The 24,068-nt window shown below is 40.1% G+C and overlaps 1 protein-coding gene across 2 annotated transcripts in view; it reads left to right on the top strand.

The window, feature by feature from the left end:
• TEX11 (testis expressed 11) overlaps nt 1–24,068 on the top strand; it is a 381,570-nt gene that overhangs the window by 17,955 nt on the left and 339,547 nt on the right. For both annotated transcript variants that reach the window (XM_016944288.4, XM_054676447.2), the window contains exons 3-4: nt 14,427–14,548; nt 21,123–21,207. In XM_016944288.4, coding sequence (XP_016799777.2) covers nt 14,427–14,548; nt 21,123–21,207 — 207 coding nt within the window. The remainder of the gene's footprint in view (nt 1–14,426; nt 14,549–21,122; nt 21,208–24,068) is intronic.

Below are 24,068 nucleotides of genomic sequence, written 5' to 3'. Positions count from 1 at the left end.
GCAACCTCTTCCTCCCGGGTTCAAGTGATTCTCCTGCCTCAGCCTCCCGAGTAGCTGGGACTACAGGCATGTGCCACCACGCCTAGCTGATTTTTGTATTCTTAGTAGAGACGGGGCTTCGCCAGGTTGGCCAGGATGGTCTCGATCTCTTGACCTCGTGATCTGCTTGCCTTGGCCTCCCAAAGTGCTGGGATTACAGGTGTGAGCCACTGCGCCTGGCCTGGTTTACCAATATTTTATTAAGGATTTTTGTGTCAGTGTTCATCAGGGATATTGGCCTGAAATTTTCTTTTTTCGTGTGTGTGTCTCTGCCAGGTTTTGGTATCAGGATGATGCTGGCCTCATAAAATGAGTTAGGGAGTAGTCTCTCTTTTTCTATTGTTTGGAATAGTTTCGGAAGGAACGGTACCAGCTCCTCTTTGTACCTCTGGTAGAATTCAGCTGTGAATCTGTCTGGTCCTGGGATTTTTTTTGGTTGCTAGGCTATTAATTACTGCCTCAATTTCAGAACTTGTTATTGGTCTATTCAGGGATTTGACTTCTTCCTGATTTAGTCTTGGGAGGTGTATGTGTGCAGGAATTCATCCATTTCTTCTAGATTTTCTAGTTTATTTGTGTAGAGATGTTTATTGTATTCTCTGATGGTAATTTGTATTTCTGTGGGACCAGTGGTGATAGCCTCTTTATAATTTTTTATTGTCTATTTGATTCTTCTCTCTTTTCTTCTTTATTAGTCTAGCTAGTGGTCTATCTATTCTGTTAATCTTTTCAAAAAACCAGCTCCTGGACTCAATGATTTTTTGAAGGGTTTTTTGTGTCTCTATCTCCTTCAGTTCTGCTCTGATCTTAGTTATTTCTTGTCTTCTGGTGGGTTTTGAATTTGTTTGCTCTTGCTTCCCTAGTTCTTTTAATTGTGATGTTTGGGTGTCAATTTCAGATCTATCCAGCTTTCCGATGTGGGCATTTAGTACTATAAATTTCCCACTTAACACTGCTTTAGCTGTGTCCCAGCACAACAACCCTGGTATGTTGTCTCTTTGCTCTCATTGGTTTCAAACAACTTCATTATTTCTGCCTTAATTTCGTTATTACCCAGTAGTCATTCAGGAGCAGGTTGTTCAATTTCCGTATAGTTGTGTGGTTTTGAGTGAGTTTCTTAACCCTGAGTTCTAATTTGATTGCACTGTGTTCTGAGAGACTGTTTGTTATGATTTCCTTTCTTTTGTTATGATTTCCATTCTTTTGCATTTGCTGAGGAGTATTTTACTTCCAATTATGTGGTCGATTTTAGAATAAGTGCTATGTGGTGCCGAGAAGAATGTATATTCTGTTGATTTGGGGTGGAGTGTTCTGTAGATGTCTATTAGCTCCACTTGGTCTAGAGTTGAGTTCAAGTCCTGAATATCCTTGTTAATTTTCTGTCTCGTTGATCTGTCTAATATTGACAGTGGGGTGTTGAAGTCTCCCACTATTATTGTGTGGGAGTCTAAGTCTCTTTGTAGGTCTCTAACAACTTCCTTTATGAATCTGGGTGCTCCTGTATTGGGTGCATATATATTTAGGATAGTTAGCTCTTCTTGTTGTATTGATCTTTTTACCATTATGTAATGCCCTCATCTTTTTTTGATCTTTGTTGGTTTAAAGTGTGTTTTATCAGAGACTAGGATTGCAACCCCTGCTTTTTTTTTGCTTTCCATTTGCTTGGTAAATAACCCTCCATCCCTTTATTTTGAGCTTATGTGTGTCTTTGCACGTGAGATTGATCTCCTGAATACAGCACAGTGATGGGTCTTGACTCTTTATCCAATTTGCCAGTATGTGTCTTTTTTTTTTTTTGAGACTAAGTCTTGCTTTGTCTCCCAGGCTGGAGTGCAGTGGGTCGATCTCATCTCACTGCAACCTCCGCCTCCCAGGTTCAAGGGATTCTATTGCCTCAGCCTCCCAAGTAGCTGGGATTACAGACGTGTGCCACCACACCCAGCAATTTTTTGTATTTTTAGTAGAGACAGGGTTTCACTATGTTGGCCCAGCTGGTCTTGAACTCCTGACCTCGTGATCCACCCGCCTCAGCCTCCCAAAGTGCTGGGATTACAGGCGTGAGCCACTGCACCTGGCTAGTCTGTGTCTTTTAATTGGGGCATTTAGCCCATTTACATTTAAGGTTAACATTGTTATGTGTGAATTTGATCCTGTCAACATGATGCTATCTGGTTATTTTGCTCATTAGTTAATGCAGTTTCTTCATAGTGTTGTTGGTCTTTATATTTTGGTGTGTTTTTGCAGTGGCTGGTACCAGTTTTTCCTTTCCATATTTAGTGCTTCCTTCAGGAGCTCTTGTAAGGCAGGCCCGGTGGTGACAAAATCCCTCAGCATTTGCTTGTCTGGAAAGGATTTTATTTATTTTTATTTATTTATTTATTTTTGCTTATGAAGCTTATTTTGGCTGGATATGAAATTCTGGGTTGAAAATTATTTTCTTTAAGAATGTTGAATATTGGCCCCCACTCTCTTCTGGCTTGTAGGGTTTCTGTAGAGAGATCCACTGTTATTCTGATGGGCTTCCCTTTGTGGGTAACCTGATCTTTCTCTCTGGCTGCCCTTAACATGTTTTCCTTCATTTCAACCTTGGAGAATCTGACGATTGTGTGTCTTGATGTTGCTCTTCTCAAGGACTATCTTAGTAGTGTTTTCCATATTTCCTGAATTTGAATGTTGGGCTGCCTTGCTAGGTTGGGGAAGTTCTCCTGGGTAATATCCTGAAGTGTGTTTTCCAACTTGGTTCCTTTCTCCCCATCACTTTCAGGTACACCAATCAATCGTAAGTTGGATCTTTTCACATAGTCCCATATTTCTTGGAGGCTTTGTTCATTCCTTTTCACTCTTTTTTCTCTAACCTTTTTTTCTTGCTTTATTTCATTAATTTGATCTTCAATCACTGATACCCTTTCTTCTACTTGATCGGATCGGCTATTGAAGCTTGTGCATGCATCACGTAGTTCTCGTGCCATGTTTTCAGCTCCATCAGGTCACTTAAGGTCTTCTCTACACAGTTTATTCTAGTTAGCCATTCATCTAATCTTTTTTTCAAGGTTTTTAGCTTCCTTGCGATGGGTTTGAACATCCTCCTTTAGCTTGGAGAAGTTTGTTATTGCTGACCTTTTGAAGTCTACTTCTGTCAGCTCGTCAAAGTCATTCTCCATCCAGCTTTGTTCCATTGCTGGTGAGGAGCTGCGATCCTTTGGAGGAGGAGAGGCACTCTGGTTTTTAGAATTTTCAGCTTTTCTGCTCTGGTTTCTCCCCATCTTTGTGGTTTTATCTACCTTTGGTCTTTGATGTTGGTGACCTACAGATGGGGTTTTGGTGTAGATGTCCTTTTTGTTGATGTTGATGCTATTCCTTTCTGTTTGCTAGTTTTCCTTCTACCAGTCAGGTCCCTCAGCTGCAGGTCTGTTGGAGTTTGCTGGAGGTCCACTCCAGACCCTGTTTGCCTGGGTATCAGTAGCAGAGGCTGCAGAACAGCAAATATTGCTGCCTTATCCTTCCCCTGGAAGCTTCATCCCAGAGGGACACCCGCCTGTATGAGATGTCAGTCGGCCCCTACTGGGAGGCATCTCCCATTTAGGCTACACGGGGGTCAGGGACCCACTTGAGGAGGCAGTCTGTCCATTCTCCGAGCTCAAACACTGTGCTGGGAGAACCACTGCTCTCTTCAGAGCTGTCAGACAGGGACGTTTAAGTGTGCAGAAGTTTCTGCTGCCTTTTGTTCAGCTCTGCCCTGCCCCCAGAGGTGGAGTCTACAGAGGCAACCAGCCTTGCTGAGCTGCGGTGGGCTCTGCTGAGTTTTAGTTTCCCCAGCTGCTTTGTTTACCTACTCAAGCCTCAGCAATGGCAGAACCCCCTCCCCCTGCTAGGCTGCTGCCTTGCAGTTTGATCTCAAACTGCTGCCCTAGCAGTGATCAAGGCTTTGTTGTCGTGGGACCTGCCAAGCCAGGCATGGGACACAATCTCCTGGTGTGCTGTTTGCTAAGACCGTTGGAAAAGCAGAGTAGTTGGGCAGGAGTGTCCCGTTTTTCCAGGTACCATCTGTCATGGCTTCCCTTGGCTAGGAAAGGGAAATCCCTTGCCCTTTTTGGGTGACCCCTTGCCCTTTTTGGTGAGGCGATGCCCTGCCCTGCTTCGGCTCACCCTCCGTGGGCTGCACACACTGTCCAACCAGTCCCAATGAGATGAACCAGGTACCTCAGTTGGAAATGCGGAAATCACCTGTCTTCTGTGTCGATCACGCTGGGAGCTGCAGACCAGAGCTGTTCCTATTTGACCATCTTGGAATGGAATCCTGAATTAACCTCTTTATCAGTATATAATGACCTTTGTCTCTTTTTAGTTTTTTTCATGAAATCTGTTTTTTCTGACATAAGTATCGGTACTCCTGCTCTTTTTTGGTTTCCATTGGCATGGAATATCTTTCCATCCCTTTATTTTCAGTCTGTGTGTGTCTTTATATGTGAAGTGTGTTTCTTGTAGGCAAGGGATTATTGGGTTTTGTTTTCTCAATTTAGCCACTCTATGTCTTTTGATTTGAGAGGTTAATCCATTTACATTAAATGTTATTATTGATAAGAACTTACTCATGCCATTTTGTTATTTATTTTCTGGTTGTTTTGTGGTCTTCTCTTCCTTCTTTCCTTCCTGTCTTCCTTCAGTGAAGGTGATTTTCTCTGGTGATATGATTTAGTTTCTTGCTTTTTATTTTTTGTGTGTTCATTGTATATTTTTAGGTTTGTAGTTACCACGAGTCTTGCAAATACTATCTTATAACCCATTATTTTAACTTGATAACAACTTAGCACTCTGCATAAACAAACAGGGAAAAAGAAAACTAATAAAAACCTTATGCCTTAACTTCATCCTCCTGCTTTTTAACTTTTTTGTTGTTTTTATTTATATCTTATTGTACTATTTCTGGAAAAGTTGTAGTTGTTATTTTTCATTGGTTCATTGTTTATTCATTCTACTTAGAGTAGTTTACACACCACAGTTACAGTGTTATAATAATTGTGTTATAACAGTGTTACTTTTTTTTTGTACTTACTATTACCAGTGAGGTTTGTACCTTAAGATAATTTTTTTTTTTGAGATGGAGTCTCACTCTTGTCTCCCAGGCTGGAGTGCAATGGTGCAGACTCAGCTCACTGCAACCACCGCCTCCTGGGTTCAAGCGATTCTCCTGCCTCACCCTCCCAAATAGCTGGGATTACAGATGTCTGCCACCACTCCTGGCTAATTTTTGTACTTTTTAGTAGAGACAGGGTTTCACCATGTTGGCCAGGCTCGTCTCAAACTCCTGAGCTCAGGTGATCCACCCACCTCGGCCTCCCAAAGTGCTGGGATTACAGGGATGAGCCACCGTGCCTGGCCCAGATTATTTTTTATTGCTCATTATTATTATAAGAGAGGATCAAAATCCTCTCTTTAGCATTTCTTGTAAGGCAGGTCTGGTGTTGATGAAATCCCTCAGCTTTTGTTTGTCTGGGAAAGTCTTTCTCCTTCACATTTGAAGGATATTTTCACTGGATATACTATTCTAGGGTAAAAGTATTTTTCCCGCAGCACTTTAAATATGTCATGCCAGTCTCTCCTGGCCTATAAGGTTTCCACTGAAAAGTCTGCTGCCAGACATATTGGAGCTCCATTTCATGCGATTTGTTTCTTTTCTCTTGCTGCTTTTAGGATCTTTTCTTTATCCTTGAGCTTTGGGGGTTTGATTATTGTTACATGCCTTAAGGTGGTCTTCTTGGGTTAAATCTACTTGGTGTTCTATAACCTTTTTGTACTTGGATATTGATATCTTTCTCTAGGTTTGGGAAGTTCTCTGTTATCCCTTTGAATAAACTTTCTATCCCTATGTCTTTCTCTTCCTCATCTTTAAGGCCAATAACTATTAGCTTTGCTCTTTTGTGGCTATTTTCTAGATCCTGCAGGTGTGCTTCATTGTTTTTTATTCTTTTTTCTTTTGTCTCCTCTGACTGTGTATTTTCAAATAGCCTGTCTTCAAGCTCACTAAATCTTTCTTTTGCTTGATCAATTTTGCTATTAAAGGACTCTGATGCCTTCTTCAGTATGCTAGTTGCATTTTTAGTTCAGAATTTCTGTTTGATTAATTTAAATTATTTCAATCTCTTTGCTAAATTTAGCTGATAGAATTCTAAATTCCTTCTCTGTGTTATATTGAATTTCTTTGAGTTTCCTCAACACAGCTATTTTGAATTATCTCTCTGAAAGGTCACATGTCTCTTGTTTCTCCAGGTTGGTCCCTAGTGCCTTATTTAGTTCATTTGGTGAGGTCATGTTTTCCTGGATGGTGTTGATGCTAGTAGATGTTCTTTGGTGTCTGGGCATTGAAGAGTTAGGTCTTTATTGCAATCTTTACTGTCTGGGCTTATTTGTACCTGTCCTTCTTTGGAAGGCTTTCCAGATATATGAAAAGACTTTGGTGTTGTGATCTAAGCTGTATCTGCTTTAGGGGGCACCCCAAGTACAGTAATGCTTTGTTTCTTGCAGACTCGTAGAGGTACCACCTTGGTGGCCTTCCATAAGATCCAGAAGCATTCTCTAGATTACCCAGCAGAGGCTTTTCTCTTACTTTCTCCCAGAGTCTCTCTCTCTGTTCTGGAAGCCTGGATCTGGGGGAGGGGTGACAGAAGCATCCCCATGGCCACCACTGCCAAGACTGTACTGGGTCAAACCTGAAGCCAGCACAGTACTGGGTCTCCCCCAAGGCCTGCTGTAACCACCTTTGTAACCAAGGCCCGCTGCTGCCACCTTTGTTCACTCAAGGCCCTAGAGCTCTACAACCAGCAGGTGGTGAAGCCAGCCAGCCTTTTGTCTTTCTCTTAAGGGTATGGAGTTCTCCCAGGCCCTGGGTGGGTCCAGAGATGCTGTCTGGGAGCCGGGACCTGGAGATGGAAACCTTAGACATCTACCTGGTGCACTAATCTACTGTGGTTGAGCTGGTGTTGAAACCCCCAGACAAAGTCCTTCCCACTCTTCCCTCCTTTTTCCCCAGGCAAAGGAGTCTATACCTATGCCCACCACTACAGGCCCATGGGGAGTAATGCCAGGCTACTGCCGATGTTTACTTAAGGCCCAAGGGCTCTTCAGTCAGCTTCTGGTGAATCTTCCAGGCCTGGGACTCATCATTCAGGATAGTGGGCTCTTCTCTGACCCAGGTTAGGTCCAGAGACGGTGTCCAAGAGCCAAGGACTGGAATCCTGGACCCCAAGAGCCTGCTTGGTGTTTTTCCCTACTGTGGCCAAGGTGGCACCTAAGCTCAAGACTTACTCCTCCATCTGCTTTTCTTAAGCAGAAGGGGTCTCTCCCTGTAGCCACCACAGCTGTGAATGCACTGCCTTGAAGGGAAGGATACAGACCTGGTAGGATTCATCACCTGCTAACTAAAGAGCCCTTGGGCCCTGAATAACCATCAGTGATAACCAGGGAGTACATACCCACTGTGGGCCTTGCTGCTGTGGGCCTTGGGCGAGACTCTGAGATGTGTTGGCTTCAGGTGTGAACCAGCGCATTCACAGCTATCCTTTAGTCTCTAAAGTTTAGTGTTCTGAATGTGACTAGATAGGTTTCCTCACCAGAATCAAGTTGGAAATTCCTTTGTGATTAGCATGATATTGTCAGCTCTTGCCTCCCTCCACCCCCAGCCAATTGCCTTCCAAAACTTAACATTGCTTTATCTTCCGATGAGCCCAGTTTGTAGGTTTAGGTTTGCTCTATTCTCTGAGCCTGTTCTATTCAAAGGAAGAAAGAATAGTAGCATTGTAGAGTAGGGAAGGTGTTGGTTTGGATTAAGTTATACTGGCCATCAGATTTGAGCTTTAACATACTAGGGGCATATTCTATGCACCTGTTTAGCTTTGGAGTTGTATCATTTCTTTTTTTATTGTGGTAAGAACGTTTAATATGAGATTTGCTGTCAGCAAAATTTTAAGTATACATTATTGACTGTAAGTATAGTATTGTATAGCAGATCTGTAGTGCTTATTCATCTTGCTTGACTGAAACTTTATGCCCGTTGCTTAGTAACTCCCTATTACCCCTTTCCCCCAGCCCTTGGAAACCACCATTCTACTCTTTGGTTCTATGAATTTGACTATTTTAGGTATTTCATGTAAGTGGAACCATGCAGTATTTGTCTTGTGACTAGCTTATTTCACTTAGTATAATGTCCTCAAGGTTCATCCATATTGTCACATATTATGGAATTTCCTTCTTTTTGAAGACTAAATGGCATTTTATTGTATGTATATACCACATTTTCTTTATCCATTCATTTGCTGGTGGACATTTGCATCATTTCCACATCTTGGCTATTGTGAATAGTGCTACAGTGAACATGGGAGTGCTAATATCTCTTCAAGACCCTGATTTCAATTCATGTGGATAAATACCCAGAAGTGTAATTGCTGTATCATATGCGAGTTGTATTTTTAATTTTTTGAAGAACCTTCATACTGTGTTCCATAGCAGCTTGCACCATTTTGCCATCCTACCAACAGTGTACAAGAGTTCCAATTTCTCTACATCCTCACCAATACTTCTTATTTTTTCTTTCTTTCTTTCTTTCTTTTTCTTTTTCTTTTTTTTTTTTTTTGTGGCAGTGTCTCACTCTTACCCAGGATGGAGTGTAGTGGCTCGATCTTGGCTCACTGCAACCTCTGTCTTCCAGGTTCGAGCAATTCTCCTGCTTCAGCCTCCCAAGTACCTGGCACTACAGGTGGTGCCACCATGCCCAGCTAATTTTTGTATTTTTGGTAGAGATGGGGTTTCACCATGTTGCTCAGGCTGGTCTCGAACTCCTGACCTCAAGTGATCCACCTGCCTCGGCCTCCCAATGTGCTGGGATTACAGGCATAAGCCACTGCGCCTGGCCTTATTTTCTATTTTTTGATAGTGGTTATCTTAATGGATGTGAGGTGATATATCATTGTAATTTTAAATTTTAGTTTGCATTTCCCTGATGATTAGTGATGTTGAGATTTTTTCCATATACCTGTTGGCCATTTGTATATCTTCTTGGAGAAATTTTTGGTACTTTAAAATATTTTCTATCTCTGTTGAAATTCTCACTTTGTTCATGCATTGCTCTCTTGACCTCAGTGAGCATCTTCATGAGAGTTGTTTTAATTCTCTGTCAGGTAAATTATATAACTCTATTTATTAGGGTTGGTTTATGGAGATTATCTTGTTCCTTTGTTTGGAACATCTTTGCCTGGTTTTTCATTTTCCTTGACCCACTGTTGGTGCCTGTGTTAAGGCACCTCTCTCATTCTTCATGGGCTTGTCTTGTACAGGAGAAGGGCCCCCCCAGTTAGCCTTGGCAGAGATTCTGGGGGCCTCTACCACCTCTTTCTCTCCCCAGAGAGAAGCTGGAAGCTATAGTTTTTGTCTGCTTGTTCTGGGCTGAGCCAGAGTGGAGAGCTATGGCATGTACCAGCTCAAGCCACTGTCTCCCATTCTCCCCTGAGCAGCTAGAGTTTGCCGGACCCATCTAAGCCTCAAAACTAGAGAGATATATGCAAGTTCTTTTGGCAGCCCTGGAGAAGTTGGGGCACTAGAGGCACAGATCAACTCTTTTCCCTCCCCACCAGGAAGCAGAGAGCTGGAGCTTTTCATCTGTGGAGGTGTATCATTTCTGCTTGTCATGATTTTCATGAGGTTAGCCTGCCCTGCATCCATCCCTAGTTACTCTCCAGGATCAGGACACTGCTCAGAACTACAATACACTGCTGTGAATAGATCTGTTGGAACTATGGTACATACAGTTCCATCTGACTTCTGCTTTATGACTCGCTGCTTGGATTCTCTTGTACCATATCCAATTTGTCATTTGGGACTTCCTGGAACATTATATAGGAAAAATTATTATCTTTGTGACCGTGGATAGAAATTACGATTTACAATGTAATTTTAGTCTATGACTAAACCTGTTTGCCTGATTTTGCCAGACCCTTTTGACACTGTTTTGGATATTTTGGCTGTCCTCATTCAAACCAACCTCTGCAGTTTGAATAGTTTTCTTTAGCCCACAATCAGAGCTATAGTGTAGTGCTCTGAATGCTTTTGGCTCATTTCTTTCCTCTCTGCTGTTTTTCAGTTGTCTGAGTGTCCTAGCTTGTCACTTGTTCCAGATCCTTCCTGATAGAACCAGTATAGTGGAAAGTGCAGGATTTCAAATCAGAAAGCCTGAATTCAAGTCATAGCTTACTACTTTCTATTTTATCACCATCAAGAAGTCACTTTATCCAGCAAAAAGGCCTGATTTTTAAAAAGTCACTTCATTTTGTTAAAACTTAGTTTCCACATCTTATGAAATAAAAATATCTTCCTTACAGAATAGATTGAAGATTAAATGAGAATGCATATGAAAAAGCTTCGAGACTGGAAAGCAATATGCAAATGTTAATTTTATTGTCATTTCTGGTTCTTTTCTCACTAAAGAAGTTGCATATAATTATTGTGACGGAGTAAAATCTTGAATTGATTTTGGCAGGTCTTTGAGCTGCTTTGGCTTTTGAATGACTGGTTGAGCTGATGGAGGTCACAGGGAAAGACTTGGCAGGACAGTTGATAGATTTTTGTATGTTGTAACAGAAGCTCCCTTCCTCAAGGACAGGGAAAATGTTTATTTTCTATTATACGGTACCTAGAATGTTATCTACTTAATCAGAATTAATTGATACAGATTAACGTGGCTGCCTCAATCGAGTGATCCCCCAGTTTTAACTAGAATGCATCTCATTTAAATTAAATGGACTGAAATCATGTTGTAAATCATAGTTTCTTTCTGTAGCCAGGAAGATAATTTAATAATTTTTTTCAAAACGTACAATCTTGCTTGACAAAACCTTAATACAGTTTGCTGTCTTCTCATCTCAGGAGTAGACTGCATTTTGTATTTGAGACAGTCTCTGCCGCTTAGGCTGGAGTGCAATGGCGTGATCACAACTCACTGTAGTTTCAACCTCCTAGGCTCAAGCGATCCTCCCACCTCAACCACCCGAGTAGCTGGGACCACAGGTGTGGGCTACCATGCCTGGCTAATTTTATTTATTTATTTGTAAAGATGGGGTCTGTCTATATTGCCCAGGGTAGTCTCGAACTCCTGGGCTCAAGCAATCCCCTTGCCTTGGCCTCCCAAATTGCTGGAATTACAAGCGCGAGACACTTTGCCCAGCTGTAGACTGCATTTATAGAAGTTCTTTTCATCGGATGCAGTGGCACACACCTGTAATGCCAGCTACTTGGATGGGAGGATCACTTAAGCCCAAGAGTTTCAGGCCAGGCTGGGCAACATAGCAAGACCCTGTCTCAAAACAAAAACAAAAACAAAAACAAAAAATAGAATTTATTTTCTGAGCTTCTCCCAGATGCAAATCTCTTCTTTATAGTGTAACTCTCAACCTTTCAGCTATGTGATCTCTATCACTTACCCAGCTTTGCTGACTGCATTTTATCCTTAAAGGACTGCAATGCTGTCATTGCCTCAGCTGGTGTCGGTGAAGTTGCTCAGCTGAATAACACTGAAAATATGTTTTGAAAGGACCAGAATTATTTAGACAAAAATGAGTTAATAAAACATTAACCACTTAAGAGAACATTCACAAATCAAAATATATGTCTTCATAGTCTCATAAACTATGTAACCAGAAACTATTATTGGTATTCTACAATAACATCTTAGGATTTTTTTTTTTTTTTTTTTGAGAGACAAGGTCTTGCTCTGTCACCCGCTGGAGTGCCGTGGCATGATCATAGCTTAACTGCAGCTTCCACCTCCTGGGCTGGAGTGATCCTTTCACCTCAGCCACCGAGTAGCTGGAACTACAGGTGTGAGCCACCACACCCAGATAATTTTTAAGTTTTTTATGGAGATGAAGTCTCACTGTGTTCCCCAGGCTGGTCTCAAACTCCTGAGCTCAAGCAATCTACCTGCCTCAGCCTCCCAAACTGTTAGGATTACAGGCATGAGCCACCACGGCTGGCCAGGATGTTTTTTTTAAAACGTATATTGGTGGCATGTGCTTGTAGTCCCAGCTACTCAGCAGGCTGAGGCAGGAGAATTGCTTGAACCTGGGAGGCGGAGATTGCAGTGAGCCAAGATCCCCCACTGTACTTCAGCCTAGGTGACAGAGTAAGACTCTGTCTTAAAAACAAAACAAAACAAACAAACGAAAGTTTATATTGGGGTTTTGTTTTCTTCTCAAAAATATTTTTAAAAATCTGTTCTTTAAACAATATTTGTATTTTTAAAAACATCAATTTTAAAATCTCCCTGATTCTGTTACCAATATTTTGAGTAAGGGCTATATAAATATATGCCCCTCAGCCCAATACTTACCTAATCTTAGAGGAGTCAAGATATTTAACATCAGTCTTTCCATTAAACAACTTATGGGAAAAAGAAAGATAGAGGGTTTCTTTTTTCTTTTTCTTTTTTTTTTTTTTTGAGATAGAGTCTTGTTCTGTTGCCCAGGCTGGAGTGCAGTGGCCGATCTCAGCTCACTGCAACCTCTGCCTCCTGGGTTCAAGAGATTCTCCTGTCTCACCTTCTGGAGTAGCTGGGACTGCAGGTATGTGCCACCGCGCCTGGCTAATTTTTGTATTTTTCTTTTCATATATATTTTTTCACCTAAAGTATTTAAAATGTGTGAATTTTAAATACTTTTTAATTTGCTTTGTGACGTCTTTATTGGAATCTATAGTCTTATGTTTAGCTAGAATTTTAATTTTTAATTTTTATTTTTATGCGTATATAGTAGGTGTATATATTTATAGGATACATGAGATATTTTGATACAGACATAGAATGTGTAATAATCACATCAGGGTAAATAGGATATCCATCACCTCAAGCATTTGTTTAACTGAAATTTTTGTAGCTGATTTATTTTTTACTGTAGCAAGGTAAAAGTTCTGTTTATTTTAGCAGCTTAAAAATCTTTTAGAAGGTGCTTTTATAGTACTGTTATGAATATTAACATTTTTGCTAATTTGAGGCTCAAGAATGTTGCAAGAAATTAGAAATATGTAGCTTATGGACATTTCTGTCACGAGTTTGAAAAAAACCTCAATTTTGATAATATGAAGGGCATCAATTGTGATTCTACATCATGCTTATTGTTTAGTTTTAGTTTTTTTTTTTTTTTTTTGAGACACAGTCTTGCTCTGTTGCCCAGGCTGGAATTCAGTGGCATGATCTGAGCTAACTACAACCTCAACCTCCCAGGCTCAAGCAATTCTTATGCCTCAGCCACCCCAGTAGCTGGGATTACAGGCAGGCACACCACGCCTAGCTAATTTTTGTATTTTTAATAGGGATGGGGTTTTGCCATGCTGAGCAAGCTGGTCTTGAATTCCTGGCCTGAAGTGATCCGCCTGCCTCAGCCTCCCAATGTGCTGGGATTACAAGCATGAGCCACTGGGCCTGGTCTAGTTTTAGTTTTAGTTTTTTTTTTTTGGATGATGTCTTGCTATGTTGCCCAGCCTGTTTCAAACTCCTGGGCTCAAGGGATCCTCCTGCCACAGCCTCCTGAGTAGTTGGTACTACAGGCGTGGAGCATCCTGCCCAGCTAATGCTTGGGTTTGAAGGAATTCCATGGCCTGGTAAGATTCAGCTATTTGGAGTCTGGAGCTCAGACCATTTAGAAAATGGTGACATCATTTGTGCAGATTCAATATCTGGTTAATGTTGCTAATTGAGCGTGTCATTTTTTTCTTGCAAAGTAAGTTCAAGACTTCAGAGCCAGCAGTTAGCTATGTCTGTCTAATGCTTGAAAATATTAGTAAGTTTTTCAGTTTTACAGGGCACATATTCAGATCTTCTTTCAGAATTTCTACATTTTCTGGTTTTGAAGACACTGTTAAGTTCAGTTTTGCAGGGTTTTTTTTGTTTGTTTTAGAGAAAGGGTCTCACTCTGTAGCCCATGCTGCATGGAGTACACTGGCAGGATCGTAGCTCACTGTAGCCTTGAACTCCTGGACTCAAGTGATCCTCCTACCTCAGCCTTTGGACTAGCTAGGGCTAAAGACGTGTGCCACCATGCTTGGCCTGTTTTGTACTTTTAATATTACCTAATAACATTACTATTTGTGAAGTCAATGCATTTTACTTTCTGAGAATGAGTAATGATTAAGTTATAAACAAGTGACTCCCAAAGAATGCAAATTTTATTTGAAAATTATACTCTAGCTTAAAGAAACTTTAAATCTCCAGTTTGGTTTTACTCTAAGGATCAAGTTCCTTCATGCTGTATTCATTTGGCCAATGATTTAGACATAGATTTAAAAATGATTTGCTACATTTAGCCAATGGTAATAGTTCACAGCACATTTATCATCCACTGTTATTTCAGAAGTTGTTGAAAACCTGGTTACAAATGATAATTCACCTAACATACCAGAGGCAATTGATAGACTCTTCAGCGACATAGCAAATATCAACAGGGAGTCTATGGCTGAAATAACAGACATTCAGGTTAGTATAAAAATAATTCTGTTTATGATAAGTTTTGATGATTCTTCATTTTAACCAATGTATTATATAGGTAAAAAAGTAGTCTTCATGCTTAACCATTGCTAAACATATAAAAGTCTATTTTTGGATGTTCACACCTAATTTAGGGGGAAAAATTTTAGAAACCAATGGGAACATATGTGCTCGTTTAATATTTATTATTTATTTATTTATTAGCAATGTTATTTATTATTAATATTTATTAACCTCCCCAGGCTTCAGTTTTCTCACCTGTTAAATGATAATAGTAATACCCACCTCCAAGTGTTGTTATGAATAGTAAACAAAATAACATATATAAGGTCCTGGGCACATACTAGTTATCTTTTCCTTCCCTTTGCAGCAAAGTAGTGGAGCCACCCAGTAGTGGAGAACTCAGTTGACTATAAGCCTTCAGAAGTGCTTTTTTTGGGGGTAATTTTCTAATGTTTAAATGAAGGTCTGTTACTTACTTAATATGGAAGCTGTCTTGAGGCTTGAAACACTTTTGAGAATATTTACCTTGGGCAAATACTTCCATTTTGGTGACTACTTATATGGAAAGGTGAGAGGAAGGTTTACTGTAAATCTCTCTTCCTCTTTATATATATATGTATCTATATATGTATATATGTGTTTATGTATATATAAATACCTTTATTTAGATATAATTTACATACCATGCAATTCACCCATTTCAAGTATACAATTCAATAGTTTTTAGTATTTCACAGAGTTGTTGTGCACCTATCACCACAGTTAGTTAATTTTAGAATATTTTCATCACCTCAAAAAGAAACCGCACACCCATTCACAAACACTCTCCATTTCCTCCCATCCTCTTCCCTCCCTCACCCTCAGCCCTAGGCAACCACTAATCTACTTTTGGTCTCTATGGTTTTGCCTAATGAGGACATTTTATATAAATAGAATCATACAATGTGTGGTTTACTGACTGTTTTCACTTAGCAAGGTGTTTTCAAAGTTCATCCATATTGTTGCATGTATTTGTACTTCATACATTTTTATGACTGAATAATATCCCATTGTGTGGATATACCATATTTTGTTTGTCCATTCATCTATTCATGAACGTTTTCATTGCTTCCACCTTTTGGCTATTATGAATAATGCTGCTATAAATACTCATGTACAGATTTTTATGTTTTCATTTTTCTTAGGTTTGTACCTAAGAATGAAATTGCTGGGCCATGTGTTAACTCTAAACTTTTTTTTTTTTCACTTTTTTTAAATTTTAAGTTCTAGGGTACATGTGCACAACGGGCAGGTTTGTTACATATGTATACATGTGCCATGTTGGTTTGCTGCTGCCAGATTGTTTTCCAAAGTGGCCGCACCATTTTACATTCCCACTAGCAATATAAGAGGGATCCAGTTGGCTGGGCACGGTGACTCACGCCTATAATCCCAGCACTTTGGGACGCCGAGGCGGGCAGATCACAAGGTCAGGAGATCGAGACCATCCTGGCTAACACAGTGAAACCCTGTCTCTACTAAAAATACAAAAATTAGCCGGGCGTGGTGGCAGGCGCCTGTAGTCCCAGCTACTTGGGAGGCTGAGGCAGGAGAATGGCGTGAACCCAGAAGGCGGAGCTTGCAGTGAGCCGAGATTGCACCACTGCACTCCAGCCTGGGTGACAGAACGAGACTCCGTCTCAAAAAAAAAAAAAAAAGAGGGATAGAGGGATCCAGTTTTTCCACCTCCTTGCTGACATTTGTCATTATTTGTCTTTTTGATTATAGTCATTCTAGTGGGTATGAAGTGTTATCTCATTGTGTTTTTTATCGCGGTAAAATACACATAACACAAAATTTACCATCTTAACTATCTTTAGGTGTATAGTTCCCTTGTGTTAAGTATGTTCACATTGTGCAGCTATTATCCAGAACCCTTTTCATCTTGCAAAACTGAAACTCTATATCCATTAAACAACTCCCCCTTGCCCTCTAAAATTCTTACGAATTTTGGGATCAGCTTGTCAACCACCATTCTACTTTCTGTCTCTATAAATTTGACTACTCTCAGTACCTCATGTAAGTGGAATCATGTAATAATTGTCTTTTTGTGGCTGGTTTATTTCTCTTAGTATAATGTCTTCAAGGTTCATTCATGTTGCAGCATGTGTCAGAATTTCCTTCCTTTTTAAGACTGAATAATCCATTGTATGTGTGTACCACATTTTGTTTATCCATTCATTTGTTGATGGACACTTGGGTTGCATCTACCTTTTGCCTATTGTGAATAATGTTGCTATGAGCATTGGCATGGAAATTTCTTTTCAAGTCCCTGCATTTAATTCTTTTGGATATATACCCAGAATTGGAATTGCTGTATCATATGGCAATTCTGTTTTTAATCTTTTGAGGAACCACCATACTGTTTTCCATAGCAACTATACCATTTTACATTTCTATTAATAGTGAACAAGGGTACCAGTTTCTTCACATTATCACCAATACTTGTTGTTCTGTTTTTTTATTGATAGTAGTCATCCTAGTGACTGTGAGGTGGTATCTCAGTTTTTTTTTTTTTTTTTTTTTTTTTTTTTTTTTTTTAAGACAATCACACTCTGTTGCCCAGGCTGGAGTGCAGTGTCAGGATCTCAGTTCACTGCAACCTCTGCCTCCTGGTTTGAAGCAGTTCTCCTGCCTCAGCCACCCAAGTAGCTGGGATTACAGGCAGGCGCCACCACACCTGGCTAATTTTTGTGTTTTTAGTAGAGATGTGTTTTTGCCATGTTGGCCAGGTTGGTTTCGAACTCCTGGCCTCAAGAGATCCACCCACCTCAGCCTCCCAAAGTGCTGGGATTACAGGTGTGAGCCACTGTGCCCGGTGGTAAATCTCTTTTTAGATCATAACCTCTTACTGTACTTAGCTGTTAGTGAAAACAAATTATAAGATTCCAAGAGTTTGGGTTTGTTTGTTTGTTTGTTTGTTTGTTTGTTTTTTGAGACAGTGTCTTGGTCTGGAGTGCAGTTGCATGATCTCGGCTCACTGCATCCTCGACCTCCTGGGCTCAAGTGATCCCCCTCAGCCCTCCGAGTAGCTGGGACTTCAGGCATGTGCCACCATACCCAGCTAATTTTTTGTATTTTTCATAGAGATGGGGTTTCTCCATGTTGCACAGGCTAGTCTTGAAATCCTGAGCTCAAGCAATCTGCCCTCTTTGGCCTCCCAGTGTTAGAATTACAGGCATGAGCCATAAGAGTTTGGTCTTATTTTTGAAGAAGATCTGCTTGGTTTTGGAAATGCCTTCAATTTATTTTCTTTCTGGAAAGTCTAATCTTCATATTATTTACTTCTGTTTGCAGCATGTATTTACTATGCTTATCATTATACATTTATGTAAACCTAAGACAAAACCTGCCACATCTTAGGTGCTTAATATATATGTGTTGAATAAATATGTTTTGTGATTATGAAGTATTTACAGTCATAGTTTATCTTATCCTTTCTAACACAATATGAGAAAATACAAGAATTTATTTAAAATCATAAAGTAACATAACTTCACAGAAAGTTTAAAAAAATGGATACAAAATCACATGCAAACACACCACTTCAATATAACTATTATTTTAATGTATTTTCTTTAATAGTTTTACAGTTTAAATGTTATTTAGCTATAATTATACTGTACATGTAATATTTCTGGCATCATAAAAGGCAATTTGCTCTGTTTTCCCAACATTTTAAAATAAACATTTTCAAACAGAAAAGTTGAAAGAATATTACACTGGACACCTATGTAACAGCCACTTACATTCTACAGTTGTAAACATTTTACCATATTCGCTTCATCACATATACATTTGTCCATTAGCGCATCTTATTTTTTGGGTGCATTTTAAAGTGAGTTGCTGACAACAGTACACTTCCCCCCTAAATGTTTTAGTGTGCATATCATTAACTAGAATCCAATATTTTATTGAAGTTCTTCTTTGGGGTAAGATTTGCATATGTACAACTTTCTGTACATACAGTTTTGTATCTTTCCTTCTTTCCTTTTTCACTAGACATGTAATAAATATTTTCCCGTGTTAAAAACATAGTTTTCATGACCACTATTTTATTTTATTTTTGTTTTTATTTTTATTTTTTTGAGGCAGAGTCTCGCTCTGTCGCTCAGGCTGGAGTGCAGTGGCATGATCTCGGCTCACTGCAACCTCCGCCTCTCAGGTTTAAGTGATTCTTCTGCCTCAGCCTCCCGAGTAGCTGAGACTACAGGTGTGCACCACCACACCTGGCTATTTTTTTTTTTTTTTGTATTTTTAGTAGAGACGGGGTTTCACCAAGTTGGCCAGGCTGGTCTCGAACTCTTGACCTCAAGTGATCCACCTGCCTCGGCCTCCCAGAGTGCTGGGATTACAGGCGTGAGCCACCATGTCTGGCCATGACCACTATTTTAAATGGATGAATACTATTCCATCAAGGAAGGTTATCATAATTCACCTATTTCTTTATTATTGGATATTTATATTGTTTCTCATATTGTTCCTCATTTTTCACTATTATAAATAATGATATGAAGAACACTATTAAGTGCAAAGATTATCCCCCCACACATTTTCATCTATTTCTTAGGATAAAGTCTCAAAAGTGCAACTATTGGGACAAAAGATATGAACTTTATTTGTTTATTTATTTATTTACTCATTTGTTTATTTTTATTGAGACAGAGTCTCGCTCTGTCTCGCCCAGGCTGGAGTGCAGTGGCATGATCTTGGCTCACTGCAACCTCTGCCTCCTGGGGTCAAGTGATTCTCATGCCTCAGCCTCCCGAGTAGCTGGGATTACAGGCACCTGCCACCACGCACGACTAATTTTTGTATATTTTAGTAGAGATGGGGTTTGACCATGTTGGCCAGGCTGGTCTCGAACACCTGACCTCAGGCAATCCGACCGCCTCGGCCTCCCAAAGTGCTGGGATTACAGGCGTGAGCCACCGCACCCAGGCGAACATTTTTATATGTTGCCAAATTGCTTTCCAAAATGCCGAAACAAGTAGCTTCTTTAAGCTATTTAGTCTGGATGCTCATTTCCCATCATAATATGTCAAATCATTTGTTCTTCTGGGTAATTTGGAGTGCAGTTATTAACTCCATGTGTTTTTAGTGATACAAATGAAATAATACTTAGTATGAAAGTCAGCCGGGTGTGGTGGCTCATGCCTGTAATCCCAGCAATTTGGGAGGTCGAGGCGGGCGGATCACCTGAGGTCAGGAGTTCGAGACCAGTCTGGCCTACATGGTGAAACCCCATCTCAAGTAAAAATACAAAAATTAGCCAGGCATTATGGTGGGTGCCTGTAATCCCAGCTACTTGGGAGGCTGAGGTGGGAGAATCACTTGAACCCGGGAGGTGGTGGTTGCAGTGAGCCGAGATCACGCCATTGCACTCCAGCTTGGGCAACAAAATGAGACTCTGTCTCCAAAAAAAAAAAAAAAATAAGGAAGTCATCATTTGATCAACTGTGGCATTGAGGATACTATGTGATGGAGATGGACATGATAATTAGCCCCAGAATAATAAGTGAAATGACAACCATGCTGCATTAGGCTGTTTGCATTGCTATAAAGGAAATACCTGAGGCTGGGTAATTGATAAGGAAAAGAAGTTTATTTGGCTCATGGTTCTGCAGATCATATAAGAAGCATGGCACTGGCATCTGCTTCCAGTGAGAGTCTCTGGAAGTTTCCAATCATGTTGGAAGGGGAAAGGGAGCAGGCATCACATGATGAGAGAGGAGGAAAGAGAAAGGAGGAGGTACCAGGCTCTTTTTTAAGAATCAGATCTTGCAGTAACTAATAGACTGAGAACTCACTCATTACTGTGAGGACAGCACCAAGACAATGAGGGATCCATCCCCGTGACCCAAGTACCTCCCATCAGCCCCACCTCCAACATTGGGGATCAAATTTTGATATGAGATTCCCAGGGGAAATATATCCAAACTATATCACATGTTAAATAAATCATTTGTTTAAACTGAAGCTCATCAGAAAAATGTGAAATGGTAAGTGAGAAAAGTGGCATGGAAGAAAAGACTTAAAACATACATTTTGTACCACTGCTGTGCATAAATTGAGTTAAAGAAAAGAAATAAAACAAAGAATAAATGATACAAAGTAATATAATTAATTGCCAAATTGTATACAACTTAATGAATATATGAATTCAAAGAAGAAAGAACAACGTAGACTGTAATGGTTGCTGAAAGCTTCATTTATGTTGTTGGTGAGACTGAAATGGATTTGAGTTACATAAAAACAAAGGGAGGAGGTATATCAGGTGAAGGTATATCAATAGTATGAATAAAGACACATTGATAGGAATGGACAAGTTGTGTTCAGGAAATAGATAATTACTCTAACAGTGGGTAAGTTTTTGGGGGAGAGGTAGAATGCGACTAGATTATGGAGGGCCTGGAAATGACCCACAATAGTTACATAAGCATACAACATTCAAGAATGAAAATACCGTTGGAGGTGGCCAGTATTTTAACTAACTAAGGAAATGTTTCTCTTTGACCAGATTGAAGAAATGGCAGTAAACCTATGGAACTGGTCACTTACCATAGGAGGAGGTTGGCCTGTAAATGAAGAGCAGAAAATTAGATGTATGTATACATATTGTGACATGTATTATGAGGCGTGTTCTTACTATATATTGGGTAGTATTCCTGCAGCTTAAATAATGTTTTGACCCGTTCTTAGATAGAGATTTGTTAAAAGACAAACAAAACAACCCAGGAACAATGGTTTCTCAAGCAAATGGCCTCCCTCAGTTTTATGATTTTTTTTCCAGAGGTTAGCTCCTTATTAACAAACGTTTAAAGATATCACTGCAAGAAATAGTCAGGAGGTGAACAACAAAGATGATTAAAAGGTGGGACAGTGAGAACTTAAAGAAATGTTAAAGGACATGGATTATTTCTCATGGAGATGATCAAAATCTTCAGGGTTCTGAAGGACCATCAAATAGTAGTTTCCCCTCTATTAATAATAGAATAAGTGTTGCCATATGACATATTCAGATTTTAAAAAGTGTAAAGAATAGTTTCCTCAGGAGGTGGATTGATAAACATTGGAATGAGTTACTGAGAAACTATAGAAATGATTTCTACCTGTGAGAGCAAACAACAAGAACAAAAAAACCAAAAATCTCAAACTAAACTCATCTTCTTGGATGCTTTGAATGTGGTCCACTGTCTGGCAATGTTCTAGTGCTTTAGCTAAATGGGCAAAGTCTAGTGTGCTGACAGTTAGTGATTTTCAACAGGCATAGTGACAGCAAATGCATTTATGGGAAGTATATTGCCAATTATAAAGGATACATTGAAGTAACATACCAAAGGGTGAACCTCTGGACTGCTTGACATTGTAAAGACAAATGACTTTTGTCTGTATGCAACAAATATAATTTACTACTAACTATTTATCTTTGTGAATATGAACAAAACTGTATACAACTTCCGTGTAGATATAGGGTAATTGTGCTTAATATAATCAAGAATATACTTGCTCATGAGTCCACTCTATTAGCATGTTTAGAGAACATTTATAGCTCTTTAACTCTTAGATAAATTGATATCATTGCTCCCAGGAGCCTCAGATCCTGTAGTTATGGGGAGGTCAGAGCTAGGAATTTATCAGTGGAAGAAACTTAGTACACAGGTGAACCGTGTGATATTACAGTGCGTTAATTCTTAACTCCTACCATTCTGCATATGAAGAAGTATTGCTTTAGCTGTTTACTGCTTATCAAATAGGGATATGGTAGATGAAGTGGGTGTCACAGCCTCTTCCCATGTACTGTCTCATTTCTTTTTTTCTTTTTCTTTTTTTTTTTAAGGGACGGCAAGGGGTGAGGGCAGAACCACACAGTGTTGATGGGGTTAGGGCCAGGGAGATGAGAGAGCTAGGGAAGAGAAAAGAGACTGTTAAAAAAAAGGGGGGGGTGCTGTAGGAGGAAAAATACTAAATGGGTGGGGAAAGTGGAGAAAAAAGGGGGAAGCAAGAAGAGGAGAAAGGCAAGAGGGGAGAGAAGAAGAGGGAGAAGCAAGAGATAAGAGAAGAAAAGGGAAGGGTAAGAGAGGGGACAAGAGACAGTAAAGAAGAGAGTCCCATGTACTGTCTCATTTCACGTAGCAGTTCTTAATCAGATATTTGGGTGCTTGTTATGTGTATCATACTTTTTTTGATACAGTGGAGAATAGATTATCAGTGCAGGAGGCCTCCAAATTAAAATAATTTTATTTCAAAAATTTGTTTATTGGAATATATTTTGTTTCCTTAAAAACAAATTTAGTGTTCCTGGATGTGATGAAATAAATCATGAAGATTTATAAGCTATAATTCTTTATTATTTGGAGGAATTATGGAACAATGAACAGGAAAGTCAGAAGTAGATGAATGACTTGTAAGTTTTAGTTTTAGACCTGTTGCATTTGAGATGACAATAAGGTTGGAGATGTGAGACTAGAGCTTATGAGAAAGGTCAGGACTGAGCCTACAGATTTGGCAATGATTTACACAGAGGTGGTAGTTGAAGACAGAAGAGTAGTTGAGTTCTTTGAGGACAAAAATAAAGACCAGTGGTTCTTAAATATTGGTATAAATCAGAATCAGGCTGGTAGCAGTGGCTCACGCCTATAATCCCAGCACTTTGGGAGGCCTAGGTGAGTGGATCATCTGAGATCAGGAGTTCAAGACCAGCCTGGCCAACGTAGTGAAACCCCGTCTCTATTAAAAATACAAAAATTAGTCGGGCATGGTGGTGTGTGCCTGTAATCCCAGCTACTTGGGAGGCTGAAGCAGGAGAATCGCTTGAACCCTGGAGGCGGAGGTTGCAGTGAGCTGAGATCGCACCATTGCACTCCATCCTGGGCGACAAGAGTGAAACTCCGTCCCTCCCCCTCCCCCCAAAAAATCAGAATCACCTGTGAAGCCTGTGAAAAATACAGATGCCCAGGCCCTTGCATTGGTGGTTTTGATTCATTTAGGTTCAGGATGAAACCTGGGCATGTCTATAATTTGAAAAAATGTCTCAGGAATTCTCATGCACATCAAAATTTAAGAATCAGTGGTATTGAGAGAAGAACAAAGTAGTGAGATTTTAACTCTGAATCTATCAGCTTCAAAGTTAAAATAAAAAGAATAGGGATAGATGACCAAAAGGAACAGTCAAAAAATTCTACAGGAGATTGGCCAGGCACAGTGGCTCACGCCTGTAATCCCAGCACTTTGGGAGGCTGAAGCAGGCGGATCACGAGGTCAGGAGATTGAGACCATCCTGACTAACACAGTGAAACTCCGTCTCTACTAAAAATATGAAAAATTAGCCATGCGTGGTGGGCTCCTGTGGTCCCAGCTGCTCAGGAGGCCGAGGCAGGAGAATGGCGTGAACCCGGGAGGCAGAGCTTGCAGCGAGCCGAGATTGCACCACTGCACTCCAGCCTGGGCAACAGAGCAAGACTCC

Source organism: Pan troglodytes, chromosome X (assembly GCF_028858775.2).
Source record: "Pan troglodytes isolate AG18354 chromosome X, NHGRI_mPanTro3-v2.0_pri, whole genome shotgun sequence".
Classification (NCBI taxonomy): Eukaryota; Metazoa; Chordata; class Mammalia; order Primates; family Hominidae; genus Pan; species Pan troglodytes.
Note: the sequence above shows the minus strand (reverse complement) of the source record. Positions and strands in the feature narration are given on the sequence as shown.